At 43.3% G+C, this 21,540-nt stretch overlaps 1 protein-coding gene across 1 annotated transcript in view; it reads right to left on the bottom strand.

Annotated features, from left to right (window-relative positions):
- Positions 1 to 21,540, bottom strand: part of LOC119409767 (ras GTPase-activating-like protein IQGAP3) — a 143,551-nt gene that overhangs the window by 16,022 nt on the left and 105,989 nt on the right. The window contains 6 exon segments of the mRNA XM_037676665.1: positions 2,783 to 2,995; positions 3,070 to 3,157; positions 3,240 to 3,363; positions 19,362 to 19,464; positions 20,111 to 20,243; positions 20,331 to 20,563. Of these exon segments, the coding sequence (XP_037532593.1) occupies positions 2,783 to 2,995; positions 3,070 to 3,157; positions 3,240 to 3,363; positions 19,362 to 19,464; positions 20,111 to 20,243; positions 20,331 to 20,563 (894 nt within the window).

Below are 21,540 nucleotides of genomic sequence, written 5' to 3'. Positions count from 1 at the left end.
TTTGGTTGGCCTTGTTGCCGTTTTAAGTGCTCTATAAATAAAATGGTATGGTATGGTAACTATTCAATGGCATATTTGAGGGTGAGAAAATGCCTGAGGAATGGAGAAGAAGTGTGCTGGTGGCCATTTTTAAGAACAAGGGTGATGTACAGAGTTCTAGCAACTACAGGGGAATTAAGTTGATGAGTCACACAAAGATCTGGGAGAGAGTTGTGGAAGCAAGACTTAGACGAGAGGTGATTATCTGAGACCAACAGGATGGTTTCAAGCCAAGAAAGAGCACCACAGATGCCATCTTTGCTTTGAGGATGCTGATGGAGAAGTACAGAGAAGTTCAGAAAGAAATCCATTGTGTCTTTGTGGATTTAGAAAAAGTATACGACAGGGTGCTCAGGGAGGAGGTGTGGTATTGCCTGAGGAAATCTGGAGTGGCAGAAATGTTAGACTGGTACAGGACATATATGAGGACAGCAAGACATGTATGAGGACAGCAGAACATGTATGAGGACAGTGGTGAGATGTGCTGTAGGAGTGACTGATAGCTTCAAAGTGGAGGTGGGAGTGCATCAAGGATCGACTCTGAGCCCCTTCTTGTTTGCTCTGGTGATGGATCGACTAACAGATGAGGTCAGACAAGAATCCCTATGGACGATGATGTTTGCAGATGACATTGTGATCTGTGGTGAGAACAGGGAACAGGTGGAAGGGAACTTGGGGAGGTGGAGGTATGCACTTGAAAGAAGAGGAATGAAAGTCAGCCGTAGTAAGACAGAGTCCATGTGTGTGAATGAAAGGGAGGAGGTGGAACAGTGAGGCTACAAGGAGCAGAGGTCACAAAGGTGCAGGACTTCAAGGACTTGGGTTCCACTGGCCAAGAAAATGGGGAGTGTGGTTAAGAGGTGAAGAAGAGAGTCCAGGCAGGATGGAGTGATGGAGAAAAGTTTCAGGAGTGATTTGTGACAAAAGGGTCTCAGCAAAGGTCAAAGGAAAAGTTTACAAGACAGTGGTGAGAGCAGCTATGTTGTATGGTCAGGAGACAGAGACATGGACAAAAAGACAGGAGAAAGAACTGGAAGTGGCAGAAATGAAGATGTTGAGGTTCTCCTTAGGAATCAGAATCAGAATAAACTTTATTATCATTGGACCGAGATACAACGCGAATATGTACATACAGTCGTCCGAAAGATGGGCGGAGTGCGTGAAGCAGCGACTATAAATAATTAGCGCGGCCCTCTTATTCTTATTCAGAATAATATTTTGTTTAGATGAGAAAAGGGAAGAAAACATGAGGAGAGACGGTATAAAAAAAAGACAGATAGGGCACGATTTGAGGCATCAAAAAAACCTATCACAGCAAAGCAACACAAACAGATGTTATACATTTACATATAGGCCGGTGAAGAAATTGAATTTTTAAGGGAAAGTCATAGCATAGTCCAAAGCCCCCTCTCAGCCATTGTCCAGATAAGAGGTGACATTCATCTTTAGCTCAGTTGAGGTTCTGTTACATGTCCACGGCCTTGGAGAAGGGAGGGGTGAGGAAACGGTCAAAGCATCTTTGTTGTTTTCAAAACATTCCAGGAGGAGTTGAGATAAGTCCGGCATCAAGGCCACAGTTTGGGTCAGGCAGAACTCGTGAATTGTTGTTTCTGCCTTTTAAAGTCTTGCTGGTATATATTCCTCTGATGGAACTCCAAAATAGCCAAATTGATTCCTTAAAGTCAAGCTCACAGCTTCTCTAAAATTATTCCCACCTTCATGTGTGCCCCTAGAGAGTTCGCAGTCCTGATAACAGCTGCTCCAGCTCTGATGCAGCTCCACATAATTCAGTATGAGTGCTGCCAAGCTTCGACACATCCACACACATTTGTAGACAATCCAGAATTCACCAACCAAACAACAAAAAAAAACTGTTGTCATCATGAATCCAATTTGTTTCTGTCGAGGTAAGAGGATCCTCCTTACCCTGACTCCTGTCGGGAAAAGTTGATCAATTTTGTTGAGACCAGCTGATCTTTCGAATTAGGAAGGTATGCAGGAAAAAAGAGGCTCTTTAGACAAAAGAGAGCAAGCAGGGAAGTGTGTGTGTGTGTGTGTGGGGGGGGGGGGGAGCACCGGGAGACACGTCTGACTTCACCGGAGCACAGAGGAAGAAATAAAAAAGGAATGACAAGGGAAGATCAGGAACGAGATCATCAGAGGTACAGCACAGGTTGAACAACTGGGAGATAAAGTTAAAGAGGACACATTGAGATGGTTTGGACATGTCCAGAGGAGAGACAGTGGTTTGGACATGTCCAGAAGAGGGACAGTGGTTTGGACATGTCCAGAGGAGAGACAGTGGTTTGGACATGTCCAGAAGAGGGACAGTTGTTTAGACATGTCCAGAAGAGGGACAGTTGTTTGGACATGTCCAGAAGAGGGACAGTGGTTTGGACATGTCCAGAAGAGGGACAGTGGTTTGGACATGTCCAGAGGAGGGACAGTGTGTATATTGGTAGAAGGATGTTAGAAATGCAGCTGACAGGAAAAAGACAAAGAGGAGATATATGGATGCAGTTAGAGAGGACATGGAGGTAGATGGAGTGAAGACAGAGGACACAGAGGACAGAGTGAGATGGAGGAGGACTCACTGTGGAGACCCCTGAAGAGGGAAAAGATGGAAGAAGTAGTAAACGTTAATGAGAGATTTTCTCCAACACCTGTACCAGTCTTCTTTAGTCTGTCACAGGGTTCTGGTTAAGGTGGATCTGAAGAGCAACTCCTGAACCTGCTGCGTTACCTTTGCAATCATCTGTAGGATCTGGTTCTCTGCTTGAGGCGGTCTCAGAACTCCCAGTCCCTCCAGACAACGAAGACTCCGCAGAATCTTCCTCTTCTTCTCCAACAGACTCAGGTTGCTGTTGGCGACCAGCGACTGATTCTTCTTCATCTTCTCAGGGGTTTGAGCATCCTGTTGGGCACGACGCTTCATCAGCCAATCATGATGCACTTCCTGTTTGAAGACCTCACACTTTACACATCACAGCAACTTATCAAAAACATCAGCCTGTCAGGTGTGTTTTTTACCTGGCCAGGAGAAGTCTTTTTTCTCAAGATGTCACTTAGAGAGTCACCTGGCTGAGTCCTAATGACATCAGTGATCAGCTGTTTGGTGCTGAAAAACCAGAACAAAGCCTAATCAGCTGGGGCTAAGAAGCTAACAGGCTAATCTACCTAAACAGGTGATACCACGTTACCTGAGCAGCAGTCCTCTGGCATCTGCTTTATCATTTGACTCGTTGAAAATGTCAAACTTGTTGGACAGAGTCAGTGAAATCTCCAAATTACAGAACTCAGATCCTGGATCAGCCGAAGACTCTCCTGAGGAAAGCAAAACCCAAAATGTGTTCATACCAAAAGAAATGCTGGATTAACACCTGCTGCTAACACCTAAGTACTTGTACTGACACCTGAACTAATACCTGTACTATTCAGCAACCATCCGTCTCCAGGAGACGAATGCGGAGTACCCATGTCTATCTGCATGTTCCTTGGTGACTGAACAGACCAGTTCTAGAGTGACACCTGACTCAGGTGAAGGCCTTCCTGTCCCGTCCTCATCTCTCACCGTCTCTGCCTCCTGGATGACCTGTCTGATGTTCGAGCGCCAGGCTGCGTGCTCGTCTGCATTTCTAAGAATTGCTGTTGATGCTGCACAGCTTCATGTCTCTTCTGCAGAAATCTTTAAAGCCCCAAAAGCAGTTGTCTAGAAGTTCAAGTCAGGTCAAGTCAAGTCATATTTATTTATAGAGCACAATTTAAAACAGACTGTTATCAAAGTGCTTAACACTAATGGTAACACTAAAAAATAAAAAGCAGTAAGAATATACCTTAAAAAAATTAAAACAACAGCATTAAAATGAAGACATGGAACAAGATATACTAAATCAACTCACACAGTATGAAACGCCAGAGAGAACAGATATGTTTTTAGCAGGGATTTTAACACAGGAAGGGAGGTGGCATGCCTAATGTTGGGGGGTAGGTTGTTCCACAGTTTGGGACCCATGACTGAAAACGCCCGATCTCCTCGGAGCTTCAGTCGTGTTTTTGGAACAACCAAAAGCAGCTGATCGGATGATCTCAGAGCCCGAGAGGGAACATATGGTTCCAGTAGCTCAGAGAGGTAGATGGGTGCGAGGCCATTTAGGCACTTATAGGTCAGGAGGAGAATTTTGAAATCAATCCTAGTTCTCACAGGAAGCCAGTGTAGGGAGGACAGAACTGGTGTGATGTGCTCATACCTCGGTGTACCGGTTAAAAGCCGAGCTGCAGCATTCTGGACGAGCTATAGCCGTGAGATAGAGGCCTGGCTGACCCCAGCATACAGTGAATTACAATAGTCCAGGCGGGTTGTGATGAATGCATGGACTAGTGTCTCAAGGTCAGGTCTAGACAGCACTGGCTTGAGCTTAGCTACCTGCCGCAGTTGGAAGAAGCTTCTCTGCAGAACCGAACTGATCTGTTTGTTGAACTTAAAATCCGAGTCAAAAACCACTCCGAGGTTTTTAACAGAGTGCTTCAGATAAGGCTGAAGGGAGTCCAGGTTCACAGGATAAGAGGCGGCAGCTGAGCTAGGGCTAAAGACAATGACTTCAGTCTTCTGGTCGTTAAAACTTAGAAAATTTGAAGCCATCCATGTCTTAATGTCGTCCAGACATTTGAGGAGAGGGTGGACGGAACAAGCACTGGCTGGTTTCAGTGGCAGGTAGATCTGACAGTCATCGGCGTAGCAATGGAATGGAATACCATGTTTTCTTAGGATCGACCCCAGCGGAAGCAGATAGAGCGAAAATAGAAGGTGTCCGAGAATTGAGCCCTGTGGGACACCGCAGGAAAGAGGCATTGAAGTGGATAGATTTTTATCCACCTTCACACAAAAACTCCTGTCAGAGAGGTATGAGCGGAACCAGTCTAATGCAGAACCTGTAATCCCAACCCAGTGTTCAAGCCGAGAGATGAGGATACTGTGGTCAACAGTATCGAAAGGAGCAGTAAGATCGAGGAGTACAAGAGCCACAAAATGACCAGAATCATTTGCTGTTAAAATGTCATTACAAACCCTAACCAAAGCTGTTGGGAACATGACCTGCGTCCATTCTTCTGACGTTGCTCAGCCATCGAAAGTGCTCTCCTCTGAGAATGGCGAACATGCTGTCCATGTTGGCCCATTACAAGGCCTCTGTGTTGGGCACCTGATTCTGCCACCGGATATTCAGGAATGCACCGAGATACTTCAGAGGGAAGCTGTTGAGTTCTTTCCATCTTGTGTAGGTGGTCCACCAACACTGCTGTAAAGAAAAGAGCTGAGGACACAGGTTTGGTAGATGCACAGCTTGGTCTTTTTAGATAGGCTGGAATTGTTCCACACACTTTGGCTCAGTCTGGCCATAACTGCTGCTGCCTTAGAAGTTTTGTTGATCACCTCTGCTGGAGACTGTGGAACTGAAGTATGTGAAGATCTCCAGAACTTCAAGGATGGTCCCAGTTATAGTGATGTTTGGAGAGTGTCTCTGTGTCCTGCACCACATTGTTCATCTTTTTTAGAATGATGGTCGGTCCAAACTCCTTTCAGGCATGAGGATGGCTACTGAAGAGCTGCTGCAAGCTTCTACAGACAGTCGTGTCAAGACATTGTCTGCAAACAATAAGAATTTTCTTAGCATGAAGGTGGGCAAACTGTAGAGCTCGCCATTAGCTCTGGTGTGGATGTCCACACTCTCGCTGCAGTCCTTAAAGGCATACTGAAAGAGAACAAAGAAGATGCCAAAGTGTTGGAACAAGTACACAACCTTGTTTGCTCTACTACTGACTCCGAAGGGCTTGCATGTTGCACCGTTGAAACAAACCATGTTGTCCATCCAACCATTATCTTTTACTCGCTTCTTCCTTTTTGCACCTTTTGATCTCTCTAAGTGACTTCAAACATCTGCTAAGTTCTTGGGAAAAACCAATGCAGACATGTTCCTGTTTTTAGTTTTCTACACCGCCTTATAATCTAGCTGTTTTTCTGTTACGTATTTTAATGCCACTTTATTTTCACTTGTTATTCTCAATTTGTATGCTTCCTTTGACTGTCTACTGTTGTAATCATTCTTTGTTAAAATCAGGTCCCTCTTGTAAATGAGTCTCCAAAGCTCAATGGGATTAACCTGTATAAATAAAAGTTGAATGAATGAATGGGTCACGGTGGGTCACTGGTGCCCATATCCATCTGTCACTGTGCGAGAGGCGGGGGACACCCTGGACAGGTCTCCAGTCCATCACAGGGACACCCTAGACAGGTCTCCAGTCTATCAGCCCAGCAGCAGCAGAGCAGCCCAGCAGCAGCAGAGCAGCCCAGCAGCAGCAGAGCAGCCCAGCAGCAGCAGAGCCTTGGATTCACTGACAGCTACCACACCCAGGCTTCACTAGGCCTAGCCTCCATTAGGATCAGGCTACACCGGGCCTGGTCATCACCAGGCCCAGGCCCTGCCTGGCTCAGGTTCCATCAGGCCTTGGTTTCATCAGGCCTATGCTCCACCAGGCCTCACCAGGCACAAGCTACCTTGTACAGGTGTATCTGCTGGCTGGAGTAATTTGTTTGCTCATCAGGAAAAGCTGTTTTAATCACATTTTCTATGGATTTTGGATGGATTTCAATGGATTTTTAACCTTTTACCTAAAAGGGTTTTTATGTCTTGTGAGTTTTAAGCTAGTTTTTTATACCTTTTTATGAACTAACTGAGATTTTGTATAAAAGACTTTGGCCTACCACATGTGCTGAGGCCTGCTTTCAGGCTAGCTAATTTTTGTAACATGTCCTGTGGATTCACTGCAGTCTGACTTGCCCTCAGCTTATATTAGTAGCGGGCTATAATCACAATACAATAGCAAAGGCTACAAAAGTATTTTTGTATTACATAAATACCTTTATGCTCTGTAAAGAAACCAGCAACACCCAGAAGTCAGGACCGGAGAGAAGCTTTTGTTTGTGACTTATGACTGTTAAAACTCTGGTGTGGTGACCCAGCTCATTTGGGGTATGGCTCCTGAAAGTTCTCCAACAAGATGTCAGGGCTGTATCTCACTTTTTGAGAAAGTTGCTGATCTGGAACGTAGAATATCTACATTATGCAAGATACAGGACACAGAGAATTATATGGATACCATAATAATTGGCCAGACTCAGGCACCTGTGACTGCTGCACAACTAGCTGACACTGTTCCTGTCGAAGATGACAGACAACTCGCAATGAGTTCTACCCCTGCACCTGTGGTTCACAGTATAGTCAATGTAGGTCCTCCAACCATTAGTCCACCATCAGCCACCAACAACTTGGGTCCAGCGGGGGAATCCAGCCACACACACTGGCTTCAGTATGGGGCAAGACCCAAAATTCCCCCCAGCTTCACTTCTGTACAATCGGAGCATTGGGTCACAGTTGGGACTCGCCGACACAAGGTATTTGCTGCAAAACATCGTAGTGCTATTTGTCCACTCCCCCTATAAAACCGTTTTAGCATCCTGGATTCCCACAATTTTCCTTCTCTAGCTTCAGATCACCGTCATTCTGCTCCACTACCTGTGTCATCCCCACCCCAGCTGCTACAAACAACGGCGGCCCTCTCTCGTAATAGGTCCCAGGTCAGGATGACTCGGGCGGAGTTGAACTACACACCGGCCCCAGAGCATGTCAGGGAGGGGGTAAGTGATGTGCGGGGGGCACTCAGGGCTCTTTCACTGCAGCCACCTCATCCCTCACAGCTACTCTGCTCAGCACTACTAGAGGCTCATCTGATGGACCAACTTCCCACCACACTGCTTGTGGGAGATTCTATTATAAAGAACGTGAGGATGAGGGGAGCTCTTACACTATCTTTCCCAGGCGCCACTGTCATTGAAATATCTAATAAAATCCCAGAAATCATTAAATCACATCCACAGGCTAAAAGACTCATCATCCATGTAGGCACCAATGACATCCCCAAACAACAGTCTGAATATTTGAAACAGGATTTTATTCATCTACTTGGCACCGTTCTACAGTTTCAACTGCAAGTTTTTATCTCTGGTCCACTTCCCACTTGTGGCAGAGGAATAGGCCGCTTCAGCAGACTTCTCAGCCTGAACACTTGGCTGTCTTCTGTTTGCATCCTCCAAAATGTAAACTTTGTTGAAAATTTTGATGTTTTCTGGGGAAGGAGACATCTTTTTGGAACTGATGGCCTCCATCTGAACAACTCAGGTTCCCGTATTCTAACTGCCAATCTGGACTACAAGGTACAGCACACAACATCACCATCCATACCTGGTAACCATGTCACTATCTCTGACCAGTCTGCTACTGATTGACGTCTACATGGCCCTGGCTCTTATAGTTCCTCTTGTAACTGTTGTACACATAACATTGGACCAGGCCCATCTGTTCCCAGCAACCAATTAATTTCAGTTCGGACTACATACAGTGAGCGAACCATACATAACCATACTCGTTCAGTGAACTTTAATAACATTAGATCTTTAGCAAAACATTATTTATTACCCACAGCTACTGTTAACAGTTCACCTGTCACCCTCAATATGGCTGTTTTAAATGTCCGCTCTCTTTCAAACAAATCTTTTATTATAAATGATTTGATTTCAGATTTTAAATTGGATTGTTTTTAACAGAAATTTGGTTAGGTGCAGATGCACCAGTTGTTCTTACTGAGGCTTCTCCACCTGGTTTTAAATTTTCTTTTAATGCTCGAAGTGGCAGAAAAGGTGGTGGCACTGCCTCAATATCTAATAATTTACTGGCTGTTAAAGAGATTTCATTTGACCAGTACCTGTCTTTTGAGCATCATGCCTTTGTTTTTAGCAGCTTGCCAATACTTTGTGTTACTGTTTACAGACCACCCGGACATGTTTCTGATTTTATGACTGAGTTTTCAGAGTTTTTATGTTTTATTCATGCTAAGTATAATAAGATTATTGTGACTGGTGATTTTAATCTACATGTTGATAATCCATCAGATTCTTTGTCTAAACAGTTTTTAGAAACTCTGAACTGTATGGATTTTATTCAGCACGTCAAGCAGCCGACTCACAACAGGGGACACACCCTTGACCTTGTTATTACCTATGGCTTGGCCTCTGGTGTGTCCTCTGTTGTTGACCTGGCTGTGTCTGACCACTATTGTGTGTTTTTTAATGTCACTGATTTGATTCAGTGGAAAGCCACAGTCCGAACTGTGAGGAGGCGCCATCTTACCCCTGAGGTGATTGATAATTTTATTATAGATTTTACCCAAAATTCCCCTCTTATTTTAACTGCTTCCTGTGATTCAATGGTCAGTCAATTTTTTAACAAACTGAAAACAAACCTGGATCATGTAGCTCCACTATTTTCAAAAAAAAGTTTTTATTAAACGAGTATGCCCGTGGAAAACTGAAGACATAAGGAAACTCAAAAGAAATTGTAGGAAAGCAGAGAGGAAATGGAGGAAAAACAAATTGACAATCGACTACCAAATAATGCGCGAACAGCTTAATATCTACAATTCTGCTGTCAGAAATTCAAGAAATGCATATTTTGCCAAAATAATTAACAATCACAAAAATAATCCCAAAGTTTTGTTTTCCACCATTGATAATCTGATTAACCCTGAATTTACTGCTTCTTCAAATACTCCAACTAACTCTCTTTGTGAGCAGTTTGCAAATCACTTCAGAGGTAAGATTGAGTCAATTAGAGCTAACATTTTATCTGAGCAAAATACTGGTTTTAAATCTATTGAATGCTTGTTTTCACCGGAGCAAACACTGGACAAGTTTGATGTGGTTGATGCAGAGATGCTCGGCAGAGTTTTCTCACAAGTCAAACTAACCACCTGCCTCTTAGACCCAATTCCCTCATCACTTTTTCATTCATTTTATAGATTCTTTGAGAATGAAATTTTAAACATTGTAAACTGCTCTCTTCAGATCGGTGTCTTCCCCATTGCCTTTAAAATGGCTGTGGTGAAACCCCTTCTGAAGAAAAGTAATCTAGATCATAGTGTTTTTAATAATTACAGACCTGTATCCAACTTACCATTCTTAAGTAAAATCTTAGAAAAGCTTGTTTTTATTCAATTAAATAACTTTTTAAATGATGTTGGTATTTTAGAAAAGTATCAATCTGGTTTTAGGACGAACCACAGTACAGAGACAGCCCTATTAAAAATTGTGAATGATTTAAGGTGTAATCTGGATTCACACAAGCTCTCAGTTCTTGTTCTATTGGATCTGACTGCAGCCTTTGACACAGTAGATCATCAAATTCTTCTAAATAGATTAAAACACCTGGTCGGTCTTTCTGGTACTGTTCTTCTGTGGTTCACCTCCTATCTCACAGATAGAACCTTTATGGTAAGTATGGATACATGCACCTCGCAGATCCATGAAGCCAACTATGGCGTCCCCCAAGGCTCTATTTTAGGCCCCCTACTTTTTAATTTGTACATGTTGCCGCTTGGTGGAGTCATCAGGAGCCATGGGATAAGTTTCCACAGTTATGCTGATGACACACAGCTATACATCTCATTATCTCATGATGACCCCTGGCCAATCACTGCACTTTTTAATTGCATTTCAGACATAAAGTCCTGGATGGCACAGAACTTTCTCCAGCTAAACCAGGACAAAACAGAAGTTTTAATCATTGGACCGGAGGTTCAAAAAGAAAATACAATTCAGAAATTACAATCTCTGTCTTTAAAACCTTCCAAAAAAGTAATAAGCCTGGGGGTTCTTTTTGACTCTGAGCTTACTTTTATTCCACATATCAAACATATAGTCAAAACAGGATTTTACCATCTAAAAAATATAGCCAGAGTCCGCCCTCTTCTCTCTTTTACTAATACTGAGACTTTGATGCACGCTTTTATATCTAGCCGTTTAGACTACTGTAATGCACTGCTTTCTGGTCTCCCTAAGAAAAATGTATCCAGCCTTCAGCTGTTACAAAACTCTGCTGCTCGTGTGTTAACCAAGACCAGAAGGCAGGCTCATATTACACCTGTTTTAAAATCATTGCATTGGCTCCCTGTGCGTCTCAGGGTTGATTTTAAGATTCTTTTAATGGTTTTTAAATGTCTCAATGGTCTCGCACCATCTTATCTTGCAGAGCTGCTATTACCCTATGAACCCCCGCAGACACTAAGGTCCTCTGGCACTGGACTACTAACAGTTCCAATAGTCAGAACTCACACTTACGGTGAGGCTTCTTTCCAGTACTATGGCCCCCGTCTGTGGAATAGTCTGCTGGAGAACCTGAGGACCGCAGAAAATGTTGTTTTTAAGAGCAGGCTCAAGACCCATCTTTTTAACTGTATTTCCTGAACTGGTTCATTTCTGTTCAGTCTATACATTTTCCATACAATTTTATTTTATTTTGTGTGTGTTGTTTGCATTTATTTTGTGGGTTTATTGTTTATAATTCTGTACAGCACTTTGAGCTGCTTTTAGTATGAAGGGTGCTTTATAAATAAAATTGATTGATTGATCACAGGGATACCTGGACAGGTCTCCAGTCCATCACAGGGACACCTGGACAGGTCTCCAGTCCATCACAAGGACACCTGGACAGGTCTCCAGTCCATCACAAGGACACCTGGAAAGGTCTCCAGTCCATCACAGGGACACCTGGACAGGTCTCCAGTCCATAACAGGGACACCTGGACAGGTCTCCAGTCCATAACAGGGACACCTGGACAGGTCTCCAGTCCATCACAGGAACACCTGGACAGGTCTCCAGTCCACCACAGGGACACCTGGACAGGTCTCCAGTCCATGACAGGGACACAGAGACAAACGAGACAAACAGCCATCACTCTCTCTCTCACTTAGGGACGATTTAGAGTTACCACTCGGCCTATGGCATGGTGTTGCCCTTAGGCAACAAACAAATATTTTGGCCCCCACACCATACCCTGAAAAATTTTCAAGTAAAAAAAGTAATTTAAAAAAAGTCTGAGGACAAAGTCTGTGACCAATAAAATTTGAGTTTGGAGACCATGCGACCTTTTGTCTGGGGGGTGGAACCATCCTCTTTGGCACCAAGGGCATATTGCTAGCAGAAGGTGAGATAAAGTTCACTTTTCGCACGTTTAAATTTAAATGACTTGGAATAAAAAATATCTGTGATGTGCATGAATATGTGCAGAAGCATATCTGATTTAGTAAATACACTTTTTGACTTTATTTATATGCAGAAATGGTCGTTTTTCATTCGTAGCAACAGAGCAACATTGTGCAGTTTGACCACTTTAGGTTAACCAGTAACGTGCACATGGATGGAGATAAGCACAAATGCAGAGATATCTCCAGATATATATTTTAAATGTATTATCCACAACTACCCACAGAACATTTTATAGGTGCAACAAGAACCTTGATGGAACAATTGGGCTCATTCCTTCTGACAGTGAGGAAGAGTGGACCAGAACCAAGTCTGAGGAGAGATGGAGGTCAGGGTTCAGTCAGCAAACAGGCTGGTGTGTGCGTGTGTGTGTGAACAAACAAAAACACTAGATGAAACAGTTACTGAAATGAAATGTCATCTGATGTATTCAAGCTATTTTTTTATTCCATTATAATAAAAGACAAAATCTTGGCGCTTTAGTACCCTTATAGCATCTATAGGCAACAAACCAATATTCTCGAGGTGGGGGTAGGGGGGGTATTTTATGATCAATCAGGGACCCACAAGCTCCTAAAAATGGAGTGAAATATTTTTTTCTCCAAATAAAAAGGTCATGCCATAAGGGCTAACATGCATGTTTTTGGTCTGTGGGAGAAAACCCACACAGCACAGAGAGAACATCCACAAAACACATGTAGGCTGGATGGGCAAACTCCCATGAACCCTCAAGGATCCTAGTGAGGGTAAAGAGCTGATCCAGTGTCCCACAGCCAGGATGGAACCCACATTGCTCCTCCTGGATCTGAGGTCGACCAACAATCAGACTCGCTTCTCCTGTACCCATGAATAGACCTTACCAGGGAGGCTAAGGAGAGTGATGTCCCTATAATTGGAGCACACCCTCCGGTTCCCCTTTTTGAAGAGGGGAACCACCACTCCAGTCTGCCAATCCAAGGGAATTGCCCCCGATGTCAAAAACTGTCCAAACATAAATCAGGCTCTAGTGAAATTTTTAAAGTTACCTCATTTGACAGGGGACTAGAGATAGTAGAAGGAAGGATGGTTTGAATTTTCTCTCTAATTGAAATAATTTTATTTATAAAGAATCTCATGAAGTCATCACTACTTATAGTTGTAGGGATACATGGTTCAACAGAAATGGGACTTTTAATTAGTCTTGCAATAGTACTAAACAGAAACCTAGGGTTATTTTTATTCTCCTCTATTAAAGATGAGTAATATAAAGTTCTAGCTTTACGGAGAGCTTTTTTATATGTTAGTAGACTATCTTTCCAAGTTAAATAAAATTCTTCAACATTAGTAGAGCGCCATTTTCTCTCCTGGTTCCTAGATGCTGCTTTAAAGTATGTAACTCAGAATTGAAGCAAGGAGCCAGTTTCCTCTGATTGATTACTTTCTTTTTCAGTGGAGCAATTATATCAAGTGAAGTTTGCATTGAAGTTGTAAGATGATCAACTAGATGATCTAAGTCTCTGTTCTTTGATGCATTACTCTGCAAGACAGAGGAAACATTGATGGAAGAGATTGTTTCAATTTGGTTACAGCATTTTCTGATAAGCACCTGCTGAGATGAAATTTACTCTCAGTGACTGTGTAGTCATTTAATGTAAACTCAAAGGTTATTAAAAAATGGTCGGACAGAAAAGGATTTTGAGGAACTATTACCAAGTCCTTAATCTCTACACCATAGGTCAGAACTAAATCAAGAGTGTGATGATAAGAATGAGTAGATGTGCGGACGTTTTGGGTAAAACCAAATGAGTCTATTAAATTATTAAAGGCTATGCTTAAACTATCACGTTCAACATCCATCCATCCTTTTTCTCCTTTTTCTTTGCTGAAGGGAGGAGACCCCACCTCACTGAACAACTATGGACCAATCTCTAAACTCTGCATTTTAGCCAAGGTTCTAGAAAAACTGATAAACTCTCAAATCAAAAATTACCTGGACTCAAACATCTTACCTCCACATCAATCTGGTTTCAGGAAACAACACAACACAACCACTGCTTCACTGAAGGCTCTTAATGACGTTGTTGAAGCACTGGATGCTAAGGATTATTGTGCTGCACTTTTCTTAGACCTGTCTAAAGATTCTGACTCTGTGGATCAGAACATCTTGTGTCATAAACTCTCAGAAATCGGTTTCTCAGAACACACTATTGGTTGGTTCTCTAACTATCTCTCAGACCGGAGGCAATGTGTTCAAAATAATGGTACTTCCTCCAGTTATTTAACAGTCAACAATGGTGTACCACAAGGCTCAGTCTTAGGACACACCCTCTTTACAATCTACATAAGCAATGTAGGTCACAGCATCCCTGATGCATCCTTACATTTCTATGCTGATGACACAGTTGTTTATTGTCGAGCTAAAACAGTTGAAAAGGCTTTCCACCTTTTGAAATCTGTGTTCAACAACATGCTGTGAGATTTGTTCCACCTCAAACTTGTCCAAAATGTTGACAAAACCAAAAGGATGCATTTTTCAAACAGGAAGTCGGTCCCAGCAGTTCTTCCTCCGATTTTATTCTCAAATGGTGTCCCTATTGATTTTGTTGATTCCTATAAATATTTGTGTATCTTGGTCGACTCACATCTCTCTTTTAAGCTCCATGTGGAAAACTTGGTAAAGAAACTGAAAGTTAAACTGGGTTTCTTTTTCAGAAACAGATCCTGTCTAACTCTGAATGTTAGGAAACACCTTGTATCTGTGACTTTCCTTCCCTCCATTGATCACGGTGACATTATTTACATGAACGCTCCTACAAGAACCCTGCAGATGTTGGATGCTGCAGATGTTGGATGCTGCAGATGTTGGATGCTGTCTATCACGGTGCACTAAGATTCATAACTGGCTGTAACTACCGTACGCACCACTGCACCCAGTATCCACTGGTTAACTGGTCACCATTAACTTCACACAGACTCTCCCACTGGTACATTTTCATCTTTAAATCACTTCTTGGTCTGCTGCCTTCATACATCTCCTCCTACATGTCTCTGTGTGAGTGCAGCTACAGCGTGCGCTCTCAGGACATCATTACCTGCAGTGTTCCCTCAGTGAGGACTGAACTAGACAAAAGGGCCTTCTCCTACTCCGCTCCTGTTTCCTGGAATATCTTGTAAAAACATCTGAAGCTCTCGACCTTTGACCTCTCTAAGTGGCTTTAAGAAGCTGTTGCACTCCTGGCAGGGACCAATGCAGACATGTTCCTGTTTTTAGTTTTCTACATTCACCTTATAATCTAGCTGTTTTTGTTGTTTTTTTTGCCATCTTATTTGTAAAAAAAAAAACCCAATAATAATCTGTATGCCTTTTTATAACTGTCTATTGTTGTCGCTGTTGTCCATTGTTGTCATGATTCTTTGTTAAATCAGGTCTCTCTTGTAAATGAGTCCTCGAGGCTCAATGGGATTTACCTGTATAAATAAAGGTTGAATGAATGATTGGTTAAAGTAGTCTTTTATTGATTAATGCCAAACCAGTTATTAGTTATGATTCTTTTGAATCACTGTCCCTCAGTCTTTCTCATCCAAAATGGAAATCAGAAAAGACACTTTTACTAGTTGTTATATATCGTCCACCAGGCGCTTACTCTCAGTTTTTGTCTGAATTCTCAGAATTATTAACAGACTTATTACTAAATACTGATAAAGTCATAATAATGGGTGATTTCAATATTCATGTAGATGTTGACCCCTCCCTGGGCTGCCACCTTACTATGGTGGAGGGGTTTGAGTGTCCCAGTGATCCTAGGAGCTATGCTGTCAGGGGCTTCATGCCCCTAGTAGGGTCACTTTAAGATATTAGTGTGTACATTTATTTTATCTACGTACCTAGCTAAACTCAGAAGCTAACTAAAGATTGACAGTAACAGATAAATCTTAGCTTGTAAAGCTGCTCATTTATCCAGTCAGCTGCTTAAACAGTTCACCTGAAGTTCACTGTCTATGTTAATGTTCTCCTCACAGGAGGTTCTGACCCAGATGTGAGGACAGACATAAAAGCGAGGTGGAGGCCACAGGACAATCACAGACTTTGTTGTTAAAAGTTTGCTGTATTTTCTACAGTGGAGCTGCATGTTGGAGGTAAGTTAAGCAGTAAAAGATTTTGTTGACCAGTTAAACCAGTATCTCTCAGCCTAGATAATGTTTTTTGAGCAATAATAACACAACCATGTTATTGTTGGTTACTCCGCTCCTGTTTCCTGGAATATCTTACAAAAAGATTTGAAGCTCTTGACCTTTGACCTCTCTAAGTGGCTTTAAGAATCTGTTGGACTCCTGGCAGGGTCCAATGCAGACATGTTCCTGTTTTTAGTTTTCTACATTTGTCTTGGAATCTAGCTGTTTTTTGTTTTGTTACCTTTTTCCTTTTAGCCATCCTATTTGTTAAAAAAAAACAAAAAAGTTTTTATAACTGCTTATTGTTGTTGCTGTTGTCCATTGTTGTCATCTTTCTTTGCTGAAATCAGGTCTCTCTTGTAAATTAGTCCTCGAGGCTCAATGGGATTTACCGTCTAAATAAAGGTTGATTGATTGTTGATGTTTTGTTCTCATGTCAATTAGGGAGATGATCAGAGCCCTGAACCCCAGAGAACCACAGAGAAGATTCAAGAAGAGGGACAGAGGTGCAGAAGTCTGCATCAACCCTAACCTCATTGAATCCAGTGACCTGCTGGTGGAATGTGAGGGAAAATATATCAAACTGACAACCAGGTATCTATGTGTGCAACAAGCATCATCTACAGCCTCAGAGTGAACATCTACTGCTGGAGACACCATCAGCCAGGAGCAGCTGGTTTGTGTCCAGAGAAAACAGACATGTTGATGTTTCTGAAGAAAAACTGTTTCGTGAAAAGGTCCTCAGTGTGTAGCAGTGAGCATTAGACACTGACGTGTCACTGGTTTGAAACTGATCTTTGAACTGGAAATTATTTGTTTATTTTTATGTAAGAAAACTGCTTGGAATAGAAAAATACCAAAGTTAAAAAATAAAATTCACAATTTGTACTGTAATGTGTAACATAATTTTATTCTTGTTAGAATTAATATTAATTACAAAATTGGTACAGAAGAAAGAACTGTATAGGAACTGACAATGAAGTGAAGGTACTGACACTGGTACCGATACCGATGTTTTTAGAAAGATACCCAGCCCTAATCTCCTGCCAAAAAAAATCTCTTTGAATTTTAAATTACCAAGGAATTCCATCAGGAAGGGCAGAGCCTCAGGTGTTGCTGAAGGTGGACGGTAACAGCAGACTACAGATAAGATCTGGCCTCCATTCAAAATGATGTTTACAGCTAAGGCATCAATTTGGTTTGGAATTGTTTTAGAAGACACAAGACTAGAAACCAGAGAATCTCTGATGTAAACAGCGACCCCCCCCCCCCATTTTTTTTTTGACAATCACAGCGGTAAATGTTAAATCCATTGATTGTCAGGTCATTATTGAGTACAGATTTGTTGAGCCAGGTTTCAGAGATGAAGATTACATCTGCCCCAGAAGAACTGACCAGAATTTTCAAGGCATCAAGTTTTCTCAGAAGGCTACGAGCGTTTACATGCAGAAAATGAAGCCCAGACACGTTCTTAAAGTCATTTGGTGTCATAAATAGTGGGGGGTCCAGGGTTGGGCTGAATCCCTGAGAGCAGTAACAACATTATTATCAGACATTTTCTTGAGTTTTTTGTGGCTGACGTGTAATTACAGGAGTTAACAGTGTGACAATTAGCCCCCATAATCGAACCATGAGAAACATTAATGAAGATGTGATCATTCAGAACCTAAAAACAGTGAAAGTTGCAGTGATGGGCAGATTCAGGTGTATTAACAAGATTCAGTGACTCCAGATAATCTGAGATCTGAAAATAGTGACAATAATATGAACGATGCAGAAAAGTTTCAGACCATAAAACATCACAGTTCAAATGGACAAACAAACCCGACGAGGTGGCCCAACTGCAGTTTGAGTTGGGCTGAGGGGGGCTCCGGTCCCTCTACGAAGACGGATAGATGCTCCCATGGGAAACAGAAGCTGGGTCCAGAATCAACAGGCAGAAACAGAAACAGATCATTTGCAGCAAATAGCAGAGCGAGCTGCCAGAAAATCCTCCTGAAGTGAAAGGCATGATCCTAGCTCGTTTCAGGTCAACAGGAGACAACAGCATGATCGGAATAAAATAATTAATATCCAGGTGAGTTTGGATGGAGGCCTGCAGCAACTCCAATGTAAACTCCGAACTTCTCTCGAGCACCATGCAGCCCTGCTCCTCCACGCTGCTCCTCCGCTTCTCTGCATGTCACCTCCGCACCCGACAGCATGAGAGGCACCCCCGGTGAAAACTACGAGACTGACCGGAGAGGCTGAGGCTGAAGTCGTCACTGGTCCGGTCCGGTTCTGCTCCAGTCCGGCTCCGGCGCTACACAGCACTAGAGGCGAAGAGGCTGAAGTTGTCCCTAGCCCGGTTCTGCTCCGGTCCGGTTCCAGCGGCGCTTCAAAGCATTGGAGCGTCTCCTCCAGGCGAACACAGCGACTCCACGGAGGTGGACCGTCCTTCGTTAAAAGTAACGGGCTGCTCACTGAAGCTGAGACCGGCTCCGTTGAAGACGAAGTCCCCCTCAGCCAACTCGGTTCGGTTCTGGTCCAGTTCGGGGGACATTTCATTTACACTTCCCCCACACCAATGAAGACACCACAAGAGCCAGTCCAGCAGAAAACCAGCGAAATACCACCCGGCGATTCTTGTTGGAACCAGGAAGAACCGCAAAGGTCCAGATGATAAGTTTGTTGGGGTCCAGGAGAGAGAGAAAAACACTGGACCTTCGTGCGACGACTCCCCAGCTCGAGGGGTCACCTGGCCGGCAGGGTGCGCTCAGAGTGACCAGTGGGGTGGGAGCGGCCGGTCCTAGACTAAAATATATTTTTTGGACGGTCCCGTCCAGCTCTCTGAGTCACTGAACACGGAATTCGGTTGGAAGGGGGACCAACTTTAGTCCGGTTTGAAAAACGGGTCAGTTTGATGATGAAAGACTGCAGAGAAGCCGGGGGGAGCTGCCGTCCATCAGCCTGCCGGAAGTGAATCAGCCACAGCAGCCCGTCTACAAGTCTTCTAAACAATACCAAACAATCAACAAGTACCTATTAGCTCCTGCAGTGTCGATACCGGTCCGAGGTCCTCCAGAATCAGTCTCAGTAGGTCTGATGGGTCTGGACACACAACATCCTGGTGCTCGAACAACAACTGCAAACACACAAATACACAGATGTTCAGTCTAAATGTGTCTCGTCAGAACAGCTGGACCTTCTGTTCTGGTTTTGGGGTTCCATCAGAACTAATCCAGGTCCAAATGAATTTAGTGAACAAATGTAAAAACAACTGAAGTCCAAAAGGCTTCATGGTTCAATAAAAGTAAAAATACAACAAGGTTGGGACAGCCAGGATTCCCTTCAGAACCACTGGACTGAACTGAAGGCCCATCAGAACCAACAGAAGGCAGCCTGCTTCATTACATTTCGTTCAAAGACATCCGTTTGTCTTGTTCACAGTTTGAGACCAACAACAGCTGATGTTTGTAAAAACGTTCTCCAAAGTGAAAACTTTTCCAAACTCATCCTGATGCATGCTCAATAATCCAGGTAGAAAAATCCAAAAAAGTTCAATCTGGTCCTCTTGTCCAGACGACCAGATTGAACTTTTTTGGATTTTCCAAACTCAGTTCTTGTTGGTTCTGAGTGGATCAGAGATGCAGAACCTTTCAGGACCAGTGATGTAGCAGAAGGTTGTCATTCTGTCATACAGGTCCTAAATGGGACCCTGCGGGTGAGATGTCAGGTGAGATGGTGTTCTGGTAAAGGTCCAGCTGAAGTTCTGGATGGTTCTGTCTCACCTGGTGCACGTTGAGCAGATCGCTGACAGAGATGTAGATGACGGGTCTGTTGACAATCAGCAGCTCTGAGAACTTGTCCATGCAGAACTTGTCCTCCGGTTCTGGGACATCACAGACAGACTGCAAGAACCTCCTGACCAGCAGAACATCCAGAACAATTAGCAGAACCCAACGTGACGTCAGACATTGTCACAGGTTTGAACAGACCAGCTGCAGATACCTGAACTTGCTGTGCATCTGACCGATGTACTGGTTCAGGGCCTGGACCTGGTACCCATCTCCGTGCAGGCTCTTGTTAGCGGCGGCGTGCTGCAGGAGGCGAGAGATGGAGCCCAGGAGGTGGCGCTGCTCCGGCTGCAGGGTAGAGCCTGCCGAGCGATCCACCACGTCAAACACGTCCGGAGCCACGATGGCCGGGTTCATGTAGCGATAGTAGACCAAGTTCCCCACAATCTGCAGGAAGCAGAGAAGTTCTGAACATCTGAATCCAAAAATATTCAGTTCTGAACATCTGGGTCCAAAAACCTTCTAGACTAAAGACGTTCTTCCAACACCACAGGACGCAGACTAATGGACTCAGGGACTTCAGGACTATTACTGGTGGACCTGAAGAAGCTGACCAGTGGTCCTGATCTATAGCCCCTTTTCCATAGCGACGACTCAGAATTTTTTTCATTCAACCTTTATTTAGACGGTAAATCCCATTGAGCCTCGAAGACTCATTTACAAGAGAGACCTGATTTCAACAAAGAAAGATGACAACAATGGACAACAGCAACAACAATAAACAGTTGTAAAAAGTCATACTGCAGGGTTTTTTTTTTTTTTTTTTTTACAAATAGGATGGCTAAAAGGAAAAGGTAACAACAAAAAAAAAAAAAGCAAGATTCTAAGGCGAATGTAGAAACTATAAACAGGAACATGTCTGCATCGGTCCCTGCCAGGAGTCCAACAGATTCTTAAAGCCACTTAGAGAGGTCAAAGGTCGAGAGCTTCTAATCTTTTTGTAAGATATTCCAGGAAACAGGAGCGGAGTAGGAGAAGGCCCTTTTGTCTAATTCAGTCCTCACTGAGGGAACACTGCAGGTAATAATGTCCTGAGAGCGCACACTGTAGTTGCACTCACACAGAAACATGTAGGAGGAGATGTATGAAGGCAGCAGACCAGGAAGTGATTTAAAGATGAAAATGTACCAGTGAGAGAGTCTGTGTGAAGTTAATGGTGACCAGTTAACCAGTGAATACTGGGTGCAGTGGTGGGTACGATAATCACAGCCAGTTATGAATCTTAGTGCACCATGATAGACAGCATCCAACATCTGCAGCATCCAACATCTGCAGCATCCAACATCTGCAGGGCTCTTGTAGGAGCGTTCATATAAATAATGTCACCGTAATAAATGGAGGGAAGGAAAGTCACAGATACAAGG

The sequence above is a fragment of the Nematolebias whitei genome, chromosome 5 (assembly GCF_014905685.2).
Source record: "Nematolebias whitei isolate Nwh7 chromosome 5, NemWhi1, whole genome shotgun sequence".
NCBI lineage: Eukaryota > Metazoa > Chordata > Actinopteri > Cyprinodontiformes > Rivulidae > Nematolebias > Nematolebias whitei.
Note: the sequence above shows the minus strand (reverse complement) of the source record. Positions and strands in the feature narration are given on the sequence as shown.